This window comes from Saccostrea echinata, unplaced genomic scaffold, assembly GCF_033153115.1.
Source record: "Saccostrea echinata isolate AGI-Se365-2 ecotype Australia unplaced genomic scaffold, CSIRO_AGI_Sech_v1 ptg000009l, whole genome shotgun sequence".
NCBI lineage: Eukaryota > Metazoa > Mollusca > Bivalvia > Ostreida > Ostreidae > Saccostrea > Saccostrea echinata.
The window spans coordinates 49357167-49378589 of NW_026889758.1; the positions used below are offsets into that span (position 1 = coordinate 49357167).

Sequence of the window (21423 nt, forward strand, 5' to 3'; positions counted from 1 at the left end):
ATTCTTTAGAAAATACGGTTATCAAAGTCTCTGGTAGCGGCATTTAAATCGTGTTTGTTGTATTAACCTTGAATTCAAATACTTCTCGGACTGATACGAATTTTGTGTCATAAAAGTGTAATTTTAAGGTAGTGTGGGTCATTGCTCCATGTTTTTGTTAATGCGCAAAATAATGTAGGTTTTAAACATACTTTGAAGATATTTTTAAAAATGGAACAAAGGCACACGCATATGGAAAAATTGTGATGTAATACCAAGAATGGTTTTTTTTTTTTTTTTTGCCCTCTTTGGTGCCTGCATGCTATTTCATAGACGTGTGAGATTAATGCAAATAGTGGAGATTTTACATAAAGTATACATTGATGTCAATTGAAATTGCAAAGAAAATTACGTTAGAATTTCACTCTTATTGGCATTTTCTCGGCTTGTTTACAATCTCCTTTTCATAGCACAAAATAACACGCGACCATCTTGATGAAAAAAAAAATTTGCTTGCCCTCTCCCGATTCATAATTTTAAAAAAAATGGGCAAATAGCTAGGGGAATTTTTTTTATTCAGAAAGTAAACACTTGTGAATATGAAGTTAAAATAGATATTAATGTGATAAGAAAACTCCGGAATGAATTTAACAAAAAGGAATTGTTTCCTGGAGTTTAAAGAAAAGTTTTGAGTCGGGTCGTTTTTATTCAGTCAGTCGGAAGAGGGCAAACAAACAATATCTGAAAGATGGCCCGAAAAAGAATATTATTACCTTTGCAATTCTTATTTCAAGTGTCTGAATGTAATGTTTAGTATAAGACTTAGAATTGAATATCAGAGATTCCAATAAATATGATATTGTATATGGAGAGAGAGGACACGGGATTGGAATGACCTTAACCCAGATGATGCTGAACATTAATATGTCTCTTTGGAATGCCTGTTTAGCCAGTTCATTTAGTTTATAAATCACAAAAATTTAAAAAAAAAAAAAAAAAACAGTTGCAAACATGATCATGTGTAATAGAAATAGGAAAACTAGTACGTTTAGATGAATTGATTTGTAGAATTTGGATTACAGTTGGCACATAATAACTTGATTTTAAATAGGTAGATGTTTAATCATAAACCGTATATTTTACATCACTTATAATCCAAGTAAGATGTAGAAGGGAAAAAAATACTGAATTGCAATAAGAGATCAAGACGTAATAATTGATCAGGTAAAGTTACATCGACTACAAAAAAAAAAAAAAAAAAAATTCAGGTATAAAGCAGAAATATTTTGCTAAGGTGTGAGAGTGTACCGTTTTAGTTTTGAATCTGTTGTCGACATCTTTAAAGGAACGAAAGAGTGTAAAAAATCAGTTTTATTTTTTAATTATTAGAAAAAAATACTAGATAAAAGAAAATATTGCATTTCATTTTGGGTCATGAGTTAGAAAAGGTTTGCTAACAACTACACAGTGTTTAAAATCATTTGAGTGTTCTACACCGTGTCTAAACCACCATCAGCATTAGAGTGTATTAAAAAAATGCTGCACTTCGAAAATCTATTGAAAGTTAAGTAGATCATCAGAGACAGGGAAGAGGTTAGAGGTCAGGAGCATTCAAGCGAATCACCCACATATAATGTGGCAAATTGTACTGGAATAGACAGCAAAGGTAAATCTCTTTTCTTACAATTCTCTTTTGGTAGCCATTCGAGAATTTGTCTTGTTTTTAATTAACACTTTACATAATCTAAAACTTCTTGTTGTAAATAAAATTTAAAGGTTTCTCTCTCCTTCTGAAAGATTTTATGTTAGCGGTTTTACTTATGCATTTTTTAAGTGGTGTCCAATCACGCCAAGTAAATATTTCTTTTCTTCGGTACACCTTCCTCTTCTAAACCATTACAAATGTCCCACTCCCTAACGTACTTGGAGTGCAGCACCGTGCAAATGTGTAACTTGTTCATTCCTACGTATTTACTGGACGTGACTATGAATAATGTAAAATGACTCGTAATAAATGCATTTTGTTTTTAAAACTGAATTCATGTACATATAGGTATTCCATTTATTTTCATTATTTAGGTGACTTGATTATTAATTTTTCACAAGGCTTCGATACTTTATTTTTGAGAATGATCTCCATACTGGTAAAAATTGAATGGGATTTGGATTATTGATATTACTTCGTCATTAAAGGAGACCATAACTGTAGTTAAAGGAACCCCTACAATTGTATTTGAGACACTAAAAAGAATTGTGGACATTAAATAACCATCAATAGGACCTAATGTCAGCTGTATTTTCACCGAAACAGGTCAAGTGTGAAGTGTCAGAAAGCGAAAACACAGAAGCGTTCAAATTTGAACGTAAACGCGTTTAAGCAACAGTTTCAAAGAAATGTTTGTACTGACTTTAAACAAAGTAAACATTTTGTGTTGTAAGAAACAGTCTTTGTAAACTTCATAATTGTTGATGCATATATATAACTGATTTTTTTTTTTTTTTTTTTTTTTTTTTTGAAATACGCCATCTGGGTTTAGAATATTGGAAAATTTAAAACGATGGTTATTTATCAGATAATCAGCACTTCTCTGTGACCGATAAGCAAAACTAGAAAAGGTGCAAATGTTCTTAACATATCTGCATCTCGTGCATTTCAACATTCCTTTATACTGTATAGGAGTTTGTTTTGACAGCGTAGCCCGAGGACACCAACTCTCTCTCTCTCTCTCTTTATACATGTATATAAATATATTATTAATGTCCTAGTACAAAAGATGCACCACACTACTTTGCTAAATCGCTATATTCAGCAAATAGTTCACTTATGGAGGAGCTAATTCAAACCAATTAACATAATTTGAATTAATTAAATCTGCATTTTATGCTTTTATTTGACATATCTTTCAGTTAGAAATTCCATATTTCAAGATATTAATTTTGTAATTCCAATCACCCTCTTCTTTATTGTGGTTTTATCTTGTACCCGGAACAGTAGGCAAAGGTAATTTGAGTTTACTTGATACCACAGGCCTTTGGATCGCTTAAATCCGACTTTAAAAAATTGAGGTGCATAAAAAAAATATTTTTTAACTTTAACACCTTAATTTTTTTTTGAAGCGATCTAAGGGCCTGTGCTTGATACTAATTCAGAAATTTTATATGAGAGTTTCAACGTCTTATTTTGACCCTGCAGTACACACTAAATATGAGGATGTTGGCAAAATCAACAATGTATTTGGATAAAAAAAAAAAGCTTCCGACTCCTTTACGATTCCCATACTGATTCTATGTGCAATATTTAAAGATTGAAAGATGATTGCATATTAATTTGACGAAATGTAGCAACAATTGTTTCTTCCAGTTTTATATACAAAACTATTGACCGTAATTTACTAATATCCTAGTTTCAGATTGCTCGATTGAATAATAAAGTGAACATTTCCCTACAAAAGAAGAGTTATAATGTACACCTTTCTAATTATTTTTACTTATATATGGACATCACCAAATTCCGATGAAGGATTGCAAATTTAGACATGAACTAAACTCGGCACTTTTGGCTACTGAGCAGCGAGGTATCTTTTTACCAACTGCCACACAGGACCTTGTATCACATGGTTTCTTCCGAAGGACCGCAGTGGGATTCGAAACGCGACATAAAGAGATTCTGGCTGCTTTTGACATCACGTGCACAGAAAACTGCTTTTTCAATTAAAAAAAAAGGAACTCGTCTACAATCTTACTTTGTTGAAAATTCGTTCTGATTCCACTCACAAGGACTTGGAAACCCGAAGTGTGGACACCCCTTAATTAAACAAAAAATATTAGGAAATTATAATTTCTAAAAAAAAAAAAAAAGAAAAAAAAAGAAAAAAGAAAAGAAATTAATATTTCTCCGTCAATCACATCTACCATGGTACATTTCTTTTTATGCGAGCAGATTGTACTTTTTCTTACGTTTAGAGATTGGCCATGTACGGTATAATAAATACCGGTAGGTTAAAGAGATTAGACAGTATGAAAGGTAACACTGTATTACATGTACCTTGGAAATCAGCCTCGAAGCAGGACCCCCCCCCCCCGTTTGTTTACAAATTTTGTTTCTTACCTTGTGTTTTTTACTTATACCGTATATGACCATTCTCTAAATGTAAGAAAAAGTACAGTCTGCTCGTATTTAGAGCGAAATTTTAGAAATAAAACATGTATATTAGTATTTTTAGGTCACCTGAGTCACTCAGGTGACCTATTGCTATCCGTTCTCGTCCGTCGGCGTGTTTCGTGCGTTGACATTTGAACATTTTAGCTTCTTCTCTGAAACCGCTTAACCAATTTCAACCAAATTTAACATATAGCATCTATGGGTGAAGGGGAACAAAAATTGTGAATTTCATGGTCCCTGCCCCCTGGGGCCTGAGGGGTGGGGCTAAAACCACCAAAAATAATGCAATCTTTAAAAATCTTCTTCTTTACTCCTGGAAATCAAGCAGTCAAACTGTTGGCATCATTGTAATAAGCATTGAGCCTCTACCAAAATTGTGAAATTCATGGCCCCAGGGTCAGGGGTTCTGGCCCCAGGGTGGGGCTATATAGATCATATAGTGAAAGTGCATTATTTCTATTTACATAGTTATGATGAGCAAAAGTGCCTCTTCCAAAATTGTGAATTTCATGGCCCCTGGGTCAGGGGTTCCTGGTGTTAGGGCGGGGCTCTATTGACTATATAGTGAAAATGCATTAATTCTTTGAAAATCTTCTTCTCTGCTCCTGGGTATTAAATAAGGTAACTAAGTACATAGTTATGAAGAGCAAGAGTGCCTCTTCCAGAATTGTGAAATTCATGGCCCTTGGGTCAGGGGTTCTGGTGTTAGGGCGGGGCTCTATTAACTATATAGTGAAAATGCATTAATTCTTTGAAAATCTTCTCCTCTGCTCCTGGGTATCAATTAAAGTAACTAAGTACATAGTTATGATGAGCAAAAGTGCCTCTTCCAAAATTGTGAATTTCATGGCCCCAGGGTCAGGGGTTCTGGCCCATGGGTGGGGCTATATAGATCATATAGTGAAAGTACATTATTTTTTTGAAAATCTTCTTCTCTGCTCCTGGGTATTAAATAAGGTAACTAAGTGCATAGTTATGAAGAGCAAGAGTGCCTCTTCCAGAATTGTGAAAGCCATGGCCCCTGGGTCAGGGGTTCCTGGTGTTAGGGCGGGGCTCTATTAACTATATAGTGAAAATGCATTAATTCTTTGAAAATCTTCTCCTCTGCTCCTGGGTATCAATTAAAGTAACTAAGTACATAGTTATGATGAGCAAAAGTGCCTCTTCCAAAATTGTGAATTTCATGGCCCCAGGGTCAGGGGTTCTGGCCCATGGGTGGGGCTATATAGATCATATAGTGAAAGTGCATTATTTTTTTGAAAATCTTCTTCTCTGCTCCTGGGTATTAAATAAGGTAACTAAGTGCATAGTTATGAAGAGCAAGAGTGCCTCTTCCAGAATTGTGAAAGCCATGGCCCCTGGGTCAGGGGTTCCTGGTGTTAGGGCGGGGCTCTATTAACTATATAGTGAAAATGCATTAATTCTTTGAAAATCTTCTCCTCTGCTCCTGGGTATCAAATAAAGTAACTAAGTACATAGTTATGATGAGCAAGAGTGCCTCTTCCAAAATTGTGAATTTCATGGCCCCAGGGTCAGGGGTTCCGGCCCAAGGGTGGGGCTATATAGATCATATAGTGAAAGTGCATTATTTTTTTGAAAATCTTCTTCTCTGCTCCTGGGCATTAAGGTGATAAACTAAGTACATAGTTATGATGAGAAGGTGGGCCCCTTCCAGAATTGTGAAAGCCATGGCCCCTGGGTCAGGGGTTCTGGTGTTAGGGCGGGGCTCTATTGATTATATAGTGAAAATGCATTAATTCTTTGAAAATCTTCTTCTCTGCTCCTGGGTATTATTTAAACAAACTAAGTGCATGGTTATGATGCATAATGATGCCTTTTCAAAAATTGTGAATTTCATGGCCCCAGGGTCAGGGGTTCTGGTGTAAGTGTGGGGCTCTATTGATTATATTGTGAAAATGCATTGATTCTTTGAAAATCTTCTTCTCTGCTACTGGAGATTATTTAAACAAACTAAGTGCATGGTTATGATGCATAAGGATGCCTTTTTAAAAATTGTGAATTTCATGGCCCCAGGGTCAGGGGTTCTGGTGTTAGGGCGGGGCCCTATTGATTATATAGTGAAAATGCATTGATTCTATGAAAATCTTCTTCTTTGCTACTGGAGATTATTTAAACAAACTAAGTGCATGATTATGATAGGCAAGGATGCCTCTTCCAAAATTTTTAAATATATGGCCTCAGTTTTTGGGGTTCTTGAGGAGGGGGGAGGAGGGGGGCTCTATTGATTATATAGTGAAAATGCATTAATTCTATGAATTAATCATTAATTAACCATGTCTGCTCCTTAGTGTTGAGCTGATAAATAAATTGCTTAGCTATGATGAAAATGGGAGCTTCGAACAGAATTTTTAAATCTTGTGGTCCTAGGGTCAGGGGTTCTGGCATAACGAGGAGGGGGGGGGGCTTTTGATAATGTAGTGGAAAAGTGTTAATTCTTTGAAGTTATGATGATGAGGGTAACTCTTCCAAATTTGTAAATTTCTTGACCTTTGGTCTTGGGTTCTGGTGTTAGGGTAAGGCTTTGTTGAATCTGTAGTGAAAATGCATTGTACCTGTGAAATTCTTCTCTGCTTCTGGGCATATCGGAAGCAAACTGAGTAAAAGTTTAAATGATACAAGTAAGCGTATTTCTACCAGATTTTTGAACATCTGGACCATTTGTCTAAGCATTCTGGTCCTGGGCAGGGCTCTATTAATTTGTATTCTACTGAGAGAAGTTATTCCCCTTTTCCATTCACCTTTGATAATTAATCACTGTAAATAATGTATTTGAAAGGTTAATAGAATAAGATAATTATGCAAGAATGTTTATCGTATAATTCAAAAAGTACTTTCTTAGTTTTAATAATCAGGCAGACCTGTAAGTAATAGATAAATAAAAATGAGACAAAAATAAATTATCTTATTAAAAGTTCTTCAAAGAACATAAGAGAGGTCAATGCTAGAGGTCTTAATATGGGTTTGAAAATAGTACAGAAGCACTAAGAGTTTGTTAATAGTCTGCTTGGTGATAGTGTTAGGTGGGGGACAGATTAGAACATAAGTTATGAGTAGATACTGAATACTAGACTAATTATTTTGTTGATCCTGATCTTCCTACTTCTCTTGCTTTAGGGCAACAAAGCTTCATCTATCAGTGTATTTAACTTCTAAATTGTTGTATTATACTCAGGTGACCATTAAGGCCTCTTGTCTAATATCAAAGGGGGGGTTAACCACAATTTAGGTGCCTTCACTATGAAAATGAAATAAAAAGACGCTTGAATTCCTCATTGACAATATCTATGTAGTCTTTGGAGACCAGGTCTTCAAACAGTGTTAGATTTCCCATGTGTACTGATTATGCCCGTTTATTAGCGGACCTGGTTTTGTACTCTTATGAAGCAGAATTTATTAAAAAACTTACACAAGAAAAGAAGAAGTCTCTTTCTGTGGTCTTCAATTCGACATACATTTAGATACATCGACTGAAGTTTTATCAATTAAAAATATTTACTTTCATTCATACATGTACGTTGATTCGATATATCCCACTGAACTTGAAATAAAAGACACCATAAAAGTCTGACGGATTTGTTATGTATTTCTTATTTAAATAGACATTGGTGGCAAACTAACAACAACATTTATGATAACCGTGATGATTTCAACTTTTCTATTGGCAACTCTTATGAACATTCTCTGAACCGAGTCAGATAACTGACAAATAAGTTGATGTTATAAGGCTACGAACAAACTCGTTTACATTTCGCCAATTCTATGAATCGGTATTATAATCTTGTTTGTAATTGCAATCTCTCGTTAGGTCGAATGTTGACTGTCATATTTATTTTTACAATTGTAAGGTCATTACTTTCATACTGATTTGCTTACTGATTACCCTGTTTGTTCGATGAAGAAAGGGGGCTCACGGTGATTGACCGGTCGACAGGGGATGATTATGTCTCCAAGCACCTGATCCCACCTCTAGTGTTTTCAGAGGTCCAAATTTTCTCCATTTTCAATTTAAACTGTTTCATTTCATTGTTGAGTACTGTTCATGTCCTCACATTTTACTAACTCTGCGACTCTGCCAAATTGGATATTTTACTGACTGTAGACTTTAATGGCCAAGTACTGTAGATTCCTTATTTTTAGCGAGTACTTATTTTCGCGAAATGGCTCTTTTACGTAAAATCGCGAGAACAATAATTCGCTAGTGGACGGTTGATCGCGAGATTTTACTTTGATTTCAGCACCATAAAAATAAAAGCGAGTTCTTTTATTTCGCGAGTGGTGCTTCTCGCGTAATTACGCGAAAATTTATTTCTCGCGTATATTTAGGAATCTACAGTAACAACTAAACGGTATGACAAACGGGATGACTTCAGCTTTTCCATCGTCAACTTTCTATATTTATGTAACATTATTCCACAGTCACCTGCATATGGGGTCTCCCAACTGATACGAAGAGCATGTTCTGAGTACGATCAATTTTTTAAAACCGGGGCAGGTTACTAAATAATAAGTTGATGTTATAGGGGTTTCAACTATCTCGTTTAAAGTCAACATTTCTAATGTTCCATTTTGATTAGGATTTACTCTTTGTATTTGTATTACTGTTGTGTAGATATTAACTTGATTGTGCTTTCCTCTCTCCTGGATCCCGTTTGATCTGTCCTTCACCTTTTCCGACAAATACCTTACTTCTCAACTTTGCCTCTGTCAGGGGATAGTGTAAATCTTCCCCTAGTTTTTATGTTATCTCTGGAATTTCTATTAACCTCGTTATGGATGGGGTAGTTTCTATAGATGAGGGTGTTGTGTTTTACGAGTAGTTCTGAGTTTTTACATGCATGGCAAATTCACCCTCTGCCTATAGTAGTTTTGCTGTTAATGGCCCATGCTTACTGATTTTCAAATTTATGGTAGTTTGACCGAAAATGACTTAAAACTACCCATTTTTCAAATGGACGTCATTTTATGTCTTGACTTTTTAATGTGTTGTCTGTTGATTTCATCGGTTTTTTCGATGTCACTCTTGATGCTTTTTCCCCACCTTTCTTTCAGAATCATTTTTAGTTCCCATCTTAATCTTTTAACAATTTTTCTCGGTCTGTCTCTCATTTTATTGGGTTTTTATATGTGTGTGCGGCGTTTTTACCATGAGTGGTTCATCCCCTACTTCTTGCAAAAGGTCAAAGATCTCCATCAAGTTTGACTTGCCAAGACTGTTACAAATTGCCTATAGTGTTGGGAAAACTAGGATGTGTTTTAAAATATCGTCGGTCACTCATTTTCTTGCCCACACCCACCGTGCCTCGTATCCCCTCCAGTATTAGGGATACTAGTACCCACATCAGCTTGGCTGGTTGGTACAAATAGGGACTCAGCGTTTAGCGACTAATCTTAAAATAGGGCTTATCAATTTTAGACAGAAAGATATGAAAATTTAAAAATATATATACATGTATATACTAAAATCATAAAACAATTTGGATGGTTTGTTCTTTGGAATTAAAGAAATGTAGTATATTATTCAAACTAATATTATGGCAGTTGCATTTCTCCCTCTTTACAGAAGATGGAGAAAGGCGGTTCCCAAGGTGTTGTGAACCCGGCGTTTGAAGGCGTTGAAGTGGGGCAAGTGTCAGTGGTGGACAAAAATGGAAAGGTGAAAAGCTTGTAAATTACACTTACAAAATTAATCAGCTATTTTCATGAAGTATTTTCTTTTAATGATTTTCCGTTACTTATTAATTTTAACTTAATGAGGGAAAATTTTCTGGATTCATGTTATTGACCAAAATTTAATAGGAATTAATTTTAACACGAATTTTGCTGTAAATTTTTATATTTGATAACATAACTAAGCGTGATAGTAGTTGGAAGATGAATTCACTGAATTATATATAGAAACTGTTAGGAATCAAAAGCTTCAAGGATTTTTTTAAAAAATCCCGTATAAACTGTTTCATTGTCGTATTAACGGTAGATTATCTAGCGATTGATTACATGCCCTGAAGTGTGTTACAAATTTAATTGCCGAGAGGAAAATGTCATTCACTTACATGTGTTACTTGTGTTTACATAAATAAAAAAATAAACTTTACCAGTTTTACTTTTAATTTCACGATGCCAGAAAATACTATTAACACTTACCACTATGCCACCATTCATTTCAAACACTGTAAATTAGACATTAAACTGCGATGAGTTTGAATGATCGTATTTACACCTCTCTATTTTACTTTTTCGAACATTTAAAAACTTTTCCTTTAATTGAATTTACACAACACATACATGTATCGACCTAATAATTAGGCTGCCCATAGGGTAGTGATGGCAAACTTATCACCCTTTCGCAGAACAATCCGTAATTATTACTTAGATGTCAATTGTTTTGTCAAAGGTAGCTCATCTCTTGATTACTGATTTGACAAATCACTCAAGGGGTGTAAGGTTTATGATACAATTGTTCATTCTATAATCTGATCTTGGTGACATACACAGCATGTCTGTCGATTTTGGATGTGTTCAGTGTAGGAAACCTAAATTTTGGAGGGTAATTAACATTTTTTCCCCATTTTCCTCTCATTCTCTTGATTTAAAAAAAAGTATTAAAAATAACATTTAATATGTATGTTTTAGTCTTCAAGTTATGTTTTAGCTTCCAACAAAAGAAGACACGACTGACGCAGTGGACACAAGAATCGGATGGGGATCCTGCAAACCAAAGTAAGTATATACGTATTTGAATTATATTAAAGGTGCCAATTCTATTCCATGATACTGATGAAAAGATGCTCCTTTGGTTAAGGTAAGATGTCATCAAAATTATTCATTTTGTAAAGTAAAATTTAAAAAAGGAGCTCTATTGATTAAACTTCCTTTTAAGTTTTCTCCAGTTTTCAAAAATTATGGAAGTTATTAGAGATTACGTCCAATCCCCTAGACACATTGTCATTGAAAACAAAATTATGCATATAATAAATATATATAAAAAGGAACTTCCATGTAAGGACGAGATAAACGTTATCTTCTTATCTTCGCAGATGTTTGCAGTTTCTTAACAAGATGGTCCTATTCGTTCTGTGGGTCTTCATCTTATGTTTCCTGGAGGGGTTTGCTGTGAATGGTATTGCTAATGCAGGTCTACCCGCCATTGAGAAACACTTTAGTATTTCCTCCACCAAATCATCAGTTGTTGCCAGCTCGCAAGATTTTGGTGCCTTAGCGGTGGTTTTATTCGTCAGTTTTATCGGTGCCAGACTGCATAAACCCCGTTTTGTTGCCTGTGGGTCTGTGATAATGGCCATAGGTTCTTTTCTCTTCATTGTGCCACATCTGGTGCAAGAATATAAATTTGGAGGTGAGTGAAATTCGGTTTCAATGTTTTAGTAATTCATATTGCCAAATTGCTTGATGTAGAGTTGTTTGCACTAAAAATTTAAATCTCTTGATAATGCTTCTGGCTACCACATCAACAGATGTCGCTTGTATTAAGTCCAGAAAAAAACTAGTTGATTATAGACGAATGCAGGAGATATAAGAACATCGTGAGTCGGACGAGGCCACAGTGATCAATTGGATCAGAACGGGACGTAAAACAATATACAATTAATCAATTTGATCATTTTTGACTGGCCGTTTGACTGTCCATCTTGATTTACTATGGATTTGATATATTTTCTAAAAGTACAAGAGTTGTTGGCCTCTAGTTCTACATTGACCTACTTTAAAAATATCGATACCGGAATATTTTTAATCCAGAGGTATGGGCTTAAATTATTTTGATTTTCAACGCAAAATTTAATTTTTTAAAATATTAATGCTTGTGTTGGTTGAAAATCTACTTCCTCTGCATTTGATGAAATTCACCTCCTCATGAAGATCAACAGATAAGATGAGGGTATTTATAGAAGCCAGGTGACACTATCTTAGGATTACTGAATAAGTTAACCCGACTGGTTATTAATTTTTGTTAAAAGGTTTTTCTTAAACAATCAGAATCTACTAAACAACTAACTCATAACCGTAATTGTTGGCCAACATTTAAGAAAATGAGAGGATAACGAAGAGTAATCATGTTCAAAAGACCAATACAAGAATACATATTGATAGTAGATCAAACACGACCCTGAAAATATCAGAAGTGGAACAACGTGTTATTGTGGAGTCTTGTCGAGCGGGTCAATGCCTTGAATGGAGTAATCCATAGACAATTCATAATGAAAATAATGGCCAATCAACTTGTTTAAAAACGCCAGTTAACAAGACAGGTTGTATTTCAACAAAGGTCATTGTAATGAACAAAAAAATTTGCAAAATGTTGACTTTTGACGAGATTGCTGATACCATGTGTCATTAGCTTATTTGTCAGAAGCCGGACTTCTCTTGTTGGCGATGTATCTACTCAGTATTTCTGTACATGTATTTCCTTGAATGTTACAATCTTCATGAAATTCTGTTGGGTCGTAAAAAAACTCCTTCAAAGCGATCGCATGCCACATTTTTTGCTTCTTTTCTTTCCACAGAGCTGTTTATGAAACACTTTGCTCAGATGTGTTGCGTTTCCTGCATTTTATGCCTTGTACGCTCTCTCTTTTAGGTTTCTCCATTTATCAGCTCTAGCTCTTCTCTTTACTTCTTTGTCCTTTGCACTGTACTCCTCTTTCTTATTCTCTCTCAATTTGTTACTCCTATTTCTTCTTTCAATTTTCTTATTTCATCTTTGGTTTTGTATGTTTCTGAGGTGATTCAGTCTTTATGTTACTTTTTCTCCCTCGGAGTCCCTCCTAATTTTTTTCTGCTGTTTCGTTAAGCATTTCTTTCACATGGGTCCATTTTCTGTCAACTTACTGTAATTTCCTTTTCTGACAGTTGTTGGAATCTGTTACTAATTTCAAGTAGGGATCCAGTGCATTCTCTTGGTCGTTCAGCGTGCTGATATCATATATCTTCCTGCCATTTACTCTTGATTTCGTCTTCTTCAACCTAGTATATAAGTATAGCTTCAGCCTTACTTTGGTTGTTGTAATAGATGGTAAACGCGTTCCTTTCACACCCTTCAGAGCCCTTTCGCCTGTTTCTAAATGCCGTCATACTCAGTTCCCAATGAAGATAATCCTCGTCATGAATCTGGCATGTAGCACTAGCCTTTCCTACAGTAGTGTTAATTGTTGTAACGGTTTCCGTAATTTTATGTTTTTAAAGGCCTAGAATCCAGTTCCCATTTTCATGTCTGGAGGGGTAACATGTCAGTATTTACCAAACCAGGTTTATGATCAAATTTTCCTCTCCTAGATGAGTTGATGAGCCTCCCAGTGCGCCCTTGCGAAGTCAGCCTGTTGCCGTCTACTTCTACTTGGAGGCATCGCATATTACTTATTTCAGAGAGGCTATATACTGGCAAATGAAGACTAACATTTAGCTCTTCATTTCACATTTTTGCCAGCCAGTGTTGAGGACTGAAAGCGAGTGGTGGCAAGCACAGATACACAAACACATAGACGAAACAGACAGGCCAATGACAACTAAAAGGGGAAAATATTTAACCGCTTGCAGTATATCTCTAAATGTTGATAAACATTTTAAATCGTTTAAGTCTCTCTAAAAACAGCAGTTTGTTTCTATCTTGTATTTAGCACACACTTTCTACGTTCTAATCCAAGACCATTCAAAATAAGTGATGTACTAATCTATACTGGGGGAAAGTATTCATAAAATGTACATTATGGGTAAATTCAAATGTTGGCGTTGATCATAAATCATAATTACAATGTATGTCGATGTTGAAAATAAATTTATATGCTGGAGTTGATAGAGACTTAGTCCTGCTATACTTCACATTCTGTATATATGTTTCCTTCTTTTTACTCATTAGGTGCCTCGGGCCCAAAAACAACTAGTGTCTGCAATGGTACAAGAGGCGCTTCAGCGGGCCCTGCCGGGGACTGTGATTCCCCGGGAGACAGGTTTATACCGGCCCTGGTAATTGCCCAAATGATACACGGGGTGGGATTTTCTCCGATGTTTACCCTCGGACTGGTCTACATAGAGGAGAATGAAGACCCCTCTCTAGCAGCCGTCTACATAGGTATACAATGTTAAATTGATCAATCTTTAGTAAGACCTATGTGCATGAAATGAGATTTAAGTGTGAAATATTGAACACTGCGTTTTTAAAGTCAGCATTTTATTTAAGAAAAAATTTAAACACGCTAATGTTAATTTTTTATTTTTTTTTCTTTGATAATTTTCTCCTTTGATCAGGTACTTTAAATATTTAACAAAAAGCTGTTTATCTGTAAACAACTTTAATTTTCTAATCGTTTTAAAATTATTTAAATCTAAAACTTTTAAAATATATTAAAAATGTACCTTGATTTTTTAGATTTAATTTTGAATGTGGCATACCAGACTAGGGGCTCCAAATTGTTTGAAAATGTTCTTTAATCTAGTCTCAATTTACATTTTTAAGGACGTATAAAATATTTCTGTTTTAAGCAAATGATTTTGAGCAGCACTTATTATTTTATAAAAGTAATGTGGCCTTAACAGATTTACAGAAAACACTTTAAACATACACGCTTCTTCAATAGTATGAATTTCGTTATAATTTCTTATTTTGTTATGTCTTTAGAAAATGGGAAGAGGGGGTTAAATTTGATAAAGAAATAAATTTCCCAACAAGATGCTTCACTTACACGCCGGTATAATATACACTACGGGATATTAGTTCATGTATAATAAAATTAACTTGGCGATACTGGTACAAATCAAAACAATACTCAATTGAAAATAGCAGTCTTTTGAGTGGCACTTGTTATAGTAATATGAAGTAAGTTCTTGACAAATGCAATCTTTCTTTTAAACTTTTTATTCCTCTTTAATACCAAAATCTAACTATTCTTAATTCTTTCAGGACTGACGTACGCCGCTGCAGCCATTGGTGTTGCTGCCGGCTTCTTCGTTGGAGGCCAGATCCTGCAAAATATTTACGTCGACTTTGACAGAGTTGAGTAAGCATTGTCTCAGGAAGTTAAATAATATCTGCGTTTTCTCTGGAATATTCCATGTTGACATCAGTTTAGAAAAAAAATATCTGCTAAACAAAAGCATATAATTATTAATGGTATAAGAGGTCTTAAGAACAAGTAGACTTAACAGACTGTTTTGTTAACGCAAAATCGAATGCATAAATTTTACATTTTGATTCAAGTTTGCCAGTAGACTTTATCAACATACATCTTTTCTACATTTGACACTGGGAGTTTGAAATAGCACCATTTTCACACCTCCTAGTGTACAAAACGTAAAACATTTCAAGATTTTCTACAACTTAATTCATTGTTTTATAAAAGATTGTGTATGTAATTTCTTCCCGTTTCTACAAAGTTTAAAAGAAGTTAATTGCAAGTTGCTTTTTTTTTGTCTACAGTGTAGATTTTGATGCCAAAGATCCTCGGTGGGTCGGAGCATGGTGGTTTGGATTTATTTTTACCGCCATCTTATTCGTTTTGATCGCCATTCCTATTTCACTTTACCCCAAATCAATGCCAGGTATCATTCTTTTACTTGAATAAGATGTGGCTATATTATTTCATTAGTAGATTTTTCTACTGTTAATGGTGAGTTGACACTCTTATAGTCAGTGACTTTCCATTGTTCTTTTCATAGGAAGTAGAAAATACAAAGATGACAACAAGCCGAAAAACTCGGATGATGACAGACTGACACTGTGTCAACTGGCAGTAAAAGTTTTCAAACTATTCTTCAAGACTTTCCTGATATTGGTAGGTATAAACTTATTGTCCTGGTGGTTTAAAAATAGTACCACATTGAGGTTATGTTGATTTAGTATTCATTATTTTCTTTCTTTGAACAGCTAAAAAATCCTGTCTTCATGTTGTTGAATTTGGCTGGGAGTGCGCAGACTCTCATTATTGCAGGAGTAGGAGCATTCTCATTTAAATTCCTCACAGAGCAGTACAATCTGGACTTTGATACCTCAGGATATCTAATAGGTTATCTCTCTCTCTCTCTTTCTCTCTCTCGATTGGTCTCTGTTTGTCTGTCCGTTTTTTTCATCTACATGTATAACTTTAATACGTGACTAGAATTTTAAATGATATGACCAAAATTTCAGGAGGTCTGATATTGACTGGGTCATTTGGAATGTTTCTTGGTGGTCTTCTGGTAAAGCTCTTTAAGTTGGAGACGCTAGGAATGACCAGACTCTGTGCTTTATCAGCCTTCTTAGGCGGTATTTTCGGAATAGCCTTCTTAGCTGGCTGCCCGGAAGTTCAAATGGTAGGACTAGAAGTGTCTTACCCAGGACGCAGGTAAATTTTCAACACAGAGCCATACTGACATTTTGAAAGAGGGGAATTGTCTGGTTTGGTGGTTTTCAGCTTTATTACAAAATGATTTCTTTACAAACTCTGTGATTAATAACAGTTTGTACCTAATTAATTATCGAAAGTACATAAGAAGGATCAAGTAAAATTTAAAGTAAAAATACTTTGATTACTAGACTTCCTAATCAGTGAAAGCCAAGGGTTTTGTGGTCCTTCTTAGTAGGATAGATACAAAATCGCGATGAACCTTCCTCTGTTCTGACGTTTCTTCTGTTAATAGAACTAGGACAAAATTGTAGTCCATTTTAAAACTTACATGCGATTGTCCATTGCATTATGTAAAAATGAATATGATTGCAACATTCATAACAATACCTCAAGAATGCAAAAACAAACAAACAAACAAAAACCAACCAACCAAACAAAAAAGCTAATCAAACAAACAAGATGTATTTTTAATATCTTTTTTTTTTATTGTGAATACTAGTACGCAATTGGTAAAAAATAATTGTTATTCAATCTTTTTCCTTTTTCTGAATTCTTTCCACTTTCATTTTTCAAAGTTTTTCTATTTGTCCAGTACAATTGATGGTTATGCAGATGCTTGCCACGCAAACTGCGATTGTGAAAATCAGGGTTTTTCAACAGTTTGTGGAGCGGATCAAAGAGTTTATTATTCTCCTTGCCATGCTGGATGCAAGTCAAGTTTAGGAATGGGTCCTATGGTAAGTCTTTTTGACTTTTAAGAAATCCCTTTTAGCTTCGTAGTTATGGTAATTCTAAAAATTCAATTATTCTACTTTTTGTTCGACATATAGACGACTTATAGCAACTGTAGCTGTATAGAGGGCGCGGCGACAGCCAGGTCTGGACGATGTGAGGACAACTGTACCCAGCTTTCTGTTCTAGCTCCTTGTATGTTTATAGCCATGGTATCTGTTCTCACAGCGGTTACACCAACGTCAATGGCGACAATGCGGTAAAAAATAGTCTTATGATTAATGACAAGTGATCCAAACATCGTGGATCTCAGCGTTTTCTCCCCTTTTCAGCTTCTCGATAATATTGATTACATTCCACATGTTCGACCTCTTCTCCCAAAAAGCAAACCAACTTTGTTTAGTCATATATAGGTGGCATATGATACATTTTCTACTTAGGTTCATCTTAAAGTATTGTTGAACTATAAGGTGGTGCACTTTCGGGTGGGAATGTAATAGAATGCAGCCTTGATCCGCAAAAACTTGTACCAAATATTACACATTTCTTTCACATCTGGTAATTGATCACTGAATTGTCAATTTTCTTGCTCGGGTTAAACCAGAAACGTTTGATGATACATGTACTCTTAACCTGAAACACAAATACATGAACATTAAATGACTGTGTATAGTTATGTATTTATGCGGATCACAGGAATCAAGAAGGGCAAGTTAAGCCAGATGACATTTCTGTCCTGTGAACATCTTGTGAATTCTATGCTAGTATGTCTTAATTTAGTACGTCTCAATTTGAGTCAACTGGCTAGAAAAAACATGATTTTTTAAAGGGATAGTAAGATTATATGCATGTGTTTAAAAAAAATGCACTATTAATACTCTTTTTGGTTTGATTGTAGGTGTGTTGACGATCAAGATAAGCCATTTGCTCTCGGTATACAGTGGGTATTTGTGAGACTATTAGGTAAGTGATGAAAATATACTATACTACGTCTTCATAAGGTACTTTTTTCATGTTATTTGATTAGTCTGTGACTGCATAGAATACCATTTGGTCCACTTTGAATTTCTTCATACCTGAAAAAAGAAATTGATTAGAATATTTTCATGCAGCTGTTTATTTCTTGACTTAATAATGTTTTCCTACTCTATTGACAAGGTATGATTCCGGGCCCTGTTTTGGTTGGTTGGGTCCTGGACCAGTCCTGTTTGTTATGGTCTGGTGGTTCCTGTGGCTCCTCAGGCTCTTGTCTCCTGTACAGTCACGACAAGATGGCGGTGGGAGTCATGCTGTGGTGGGTGCTTGTGTCCTTGGTTGCATCTGTCCTTTTCTTTATTGCTTCAGTATGTGTTGTTTGTAGAAACTCTTCTAATTCTTTTGATCTAAAACCTGAAGCGTCATAGATGGCATTGCACATTATGTTTTTGTATACTGTTTACTACCATGTTTATAACTGTTTGATCGTATACTCCGCCAAATGCCTCTTTTGTGTTTTTTAGTGCTTCATTCTGTTTTACTTTTAAACTCCTAAAGAGGTATCTGGTCAATTTATCCACCATTGAAGTTTTAATTCACAGTACATGCAAAGGAGATTGTAAATGTTATTAATATTTTGTAAAAATTTATACTCTATCTTCGTGTTATTTTTGTTTTACCATTTAATTCATAGATTTCATAATTATGCTTCATTCAATGAATCAAAGATTTTATGGCACTTTTTACGTTTGATACTATTCCAGTTATTTTTTAGTGTTACAAAGATTTAGTCAGTTTTATTATGTATAGCAGTTTTAAATGTATATACACTTACTTTACAATATGCATTAACCCAGTGTGATTTACATAATTTCCAGAACTTTTACACCACAATTATGTATATTATTTACACAAATATAAATGCGTGTATTGCATTTTTTGAATGTTTTTTCACAATAATACTTAAGTCTTGAAATAAATAACTTTTTACGTACAATTTTTCATGATTTTATCTTTTTTTCCCTTTTTTCCACTTTATTTTGTATTATCATATAATTATTTACCTTTCTACGAATCCTTCTCGTCGCCCGCGTGGCGCAGTGGTTAGAGCGTCTGCTCTAGAGTCGCGAAGTAAGGAGTTAATCCTTACGTCGCGGGTTCGAATCCCACTGTTGGACGTGGAGACCCGTCCTTCGGATGAGACCGTGTAAACCGAGATCCCGTGTCGCAGTAGGTGCTGGCACGAAAAAGACCCCTCACTGCTCAATGGCCGTAAGTGCCGAGTAAAGGACAAAATTGCAGCTCTCCACCGGCAAGTGGTGGCGTCTCCATATGAGTGAAAAATTCTCGAGAGGGACGTTAAACAACATACAAACAAACAAACAAACGAATCCTTCTCAGGTTAATATTATATTCAGGTGACCGTTAAGGCCATTGGACCTCTTGTTCAATTTATTTAATCTTAGTTTTATTTGTAAAAGTTATGTATTTGCATCCATCCATTCAGATGTTAAACCTGAATGCGCTACATTTTTGTCATAACATTACGAATAGAAGAATGATGAAATAATGGACGGAAATACCGATAAAACAGATTTCACCAAAAAAAAAAATGCTTAGATTACATATTATATAATATAGATGATACTGACAACCAAAAATAAACAGTATTTGGGAAAATTATAAAGTGATTCAAATTACTTAGAAAATCTTTACAAGGCTCTTTTGATGCTGGTAACTGCAATTATATGTTGTAATGAATTAATTTTATCAAGGGGTTATGGAAGAATCGATGATGCAATAAAAGCTTGCCACTGCAGAATACACATGTTCGTAGAAATGTGCTCCAAGTGCTTTTGGGCAAAAATATGACAAAATCAGAATAGATGATTCCACACATAAGTATTTTGAGATTGATATGAAAAGAATGCTGGATTTCCTCATAAACAACATTTATGTAGTCTCTGGAGACCAGGTCTTCCAACAGTCTGACAATCTGTTGGAAATGCGATGGGCTTTAATTGTGCTCCTTTATTAGCCGACCTTTTTTTTATATTCCCATGAAGCAAAATTTATTCAAAATCTTCCACATGAGAAGAAGAAAACACTTGCTGTGGCCTTCAACTCAACATTCAGGTATTTTTTATGCCCCGCCATGAATATGGCCGGGGCATATAGTGTTTGTCATGTCCGTCCTCAGTCCTTCCGTCTGTCTTCCCGTCGCGTTTTGCGTTTAGCTCTGTTCAAAGCTCAGTTTCAAAGAAACTATCCAAGATATTTTTATCAAACTTCATATATTGATACATACTGATGTAAGGTATTAAACTGCATCAACATTTTTTGATCTTGACCTTTCCTTTGACCTTGACCTCACTTTTCTTAAATTAGTGTTTAGCTCAGTTTTAATGAATTCATTCAAGATATTTTTATCAAACTTCATAGGCTGATACATACTGATGAGAGCTATTCAACTGCATCAATATTTTTTTTTACTTTGACCTTGACCTCACTTTTCTTAAATTAGTGTTTAGCTCAGTTTTAAAGAAACCATTCAATGTAGTGTTATCAAACTTCATATGCTGATACATACTGATGAGAGCTATTCAACATTTTTTTTTAACCTTGACCTTTCCTTTGACCTTGACCTCACTTTTCTTAAATTAGTGTCAAACTTCATATGCTGATACATACTGATGAAAGCTTTTCAACTGCATCAATATTTTTTGACCTTGACCTTTCCTTTGACATTGACTTCACTTTTCTCAATTTGTGTTTAACTCAGTTTTAAACAAACCATTCATAATATTTTTATCAAACTTAATATGCTAATACATACTGATGTAACCTTTTAAACTGCATCAACATTTTTTTACCTTGACTTTTCCTTTGATCTTAACTTCATATATTTTAAATTAGTGTTTAGCTCAGTTTTGGAAAAACCATTCAAAATATTTTTATCAAACTTAATATGCTGATACGTATTTGTGAAAAACTATTCAACGGCATCAAAAACTTTTGACCTTGAACTTTCCTGTGACCTTGACCTCACTTTTCTTAAATTTGCATTTTGCTTAATTTTAAAGAAACCATTTAAGATATATTTATGTAAGCTTATGCACTTGTACATAATTTGGTGAGAATTTATCATCTATATCAAACTTATTACATTTCAATTTCAATTTTAAAGAAACTATTCAAGGTATTCTCATCAAATTTCATACACTA

General features: G+C 34.7%; 1 protein-coding gene across 1 annotated transcript; it reads left to right on the top strand.

Moving 5' to 3' along the window:
- The first annotated feature begins 1486 nt into the window (after positions 1–1486).
- LOC133183002 (solute carrier organic anion transporter family member 4A1-like) lies at positions 1487–19031 on the top strand. Its single transcript, XM_061317913.1, has 14 exons — positions 1487–1645; positions 9723–9815; positions 10812–10879; positions 11197–11513; positions 14028–14240; positions 15069–15165; positions 15585–15706; positions 15824–15939; positions 16032–16170; positions 16293–16488; positions 17084–17228; positions 17322–17482; positions 18122–18186; positions 18382–19031. Exons 2-14 carry the CDS (start codon positions 9726–9728, stop codon positions 18624–18626), a joined length of 1974 nt encoding a protein of 657 aa, XP_061173897.1. The 5' UTR covers positions 1487–1645; positions 9723–9725; the 3' UTR covers positions 18627–19031.
- Positions 19032–21423: the final 2392 nt, after the last annotated feature.

Excerpts from the sequence above, each read along its gene's own strand:
- LOC133183002 (XM_061317913.1), top strand. The coding sequence starts at position 9,726 with ATGGAGAAAGGCGGTTCCCAAGGTGTTGTGAACCCGGCGTTTGAAGGC. Across the intron at positions 15,166-15,584 it reads GTCGACTTTGACAGAGTTGA|TGTAGATTTTGATGCCAAAG; the intron begins GTAAGCATTGTC and ends TTTTGTCTACAG. Across the intron at positions 15,707-15,823 it reads TTACCCCAAATCAATGCCAG|GAAGTAGAAAATACAAAGAT; the intron begins GTATCATTCTTT and ends TTCTTTTCATAG.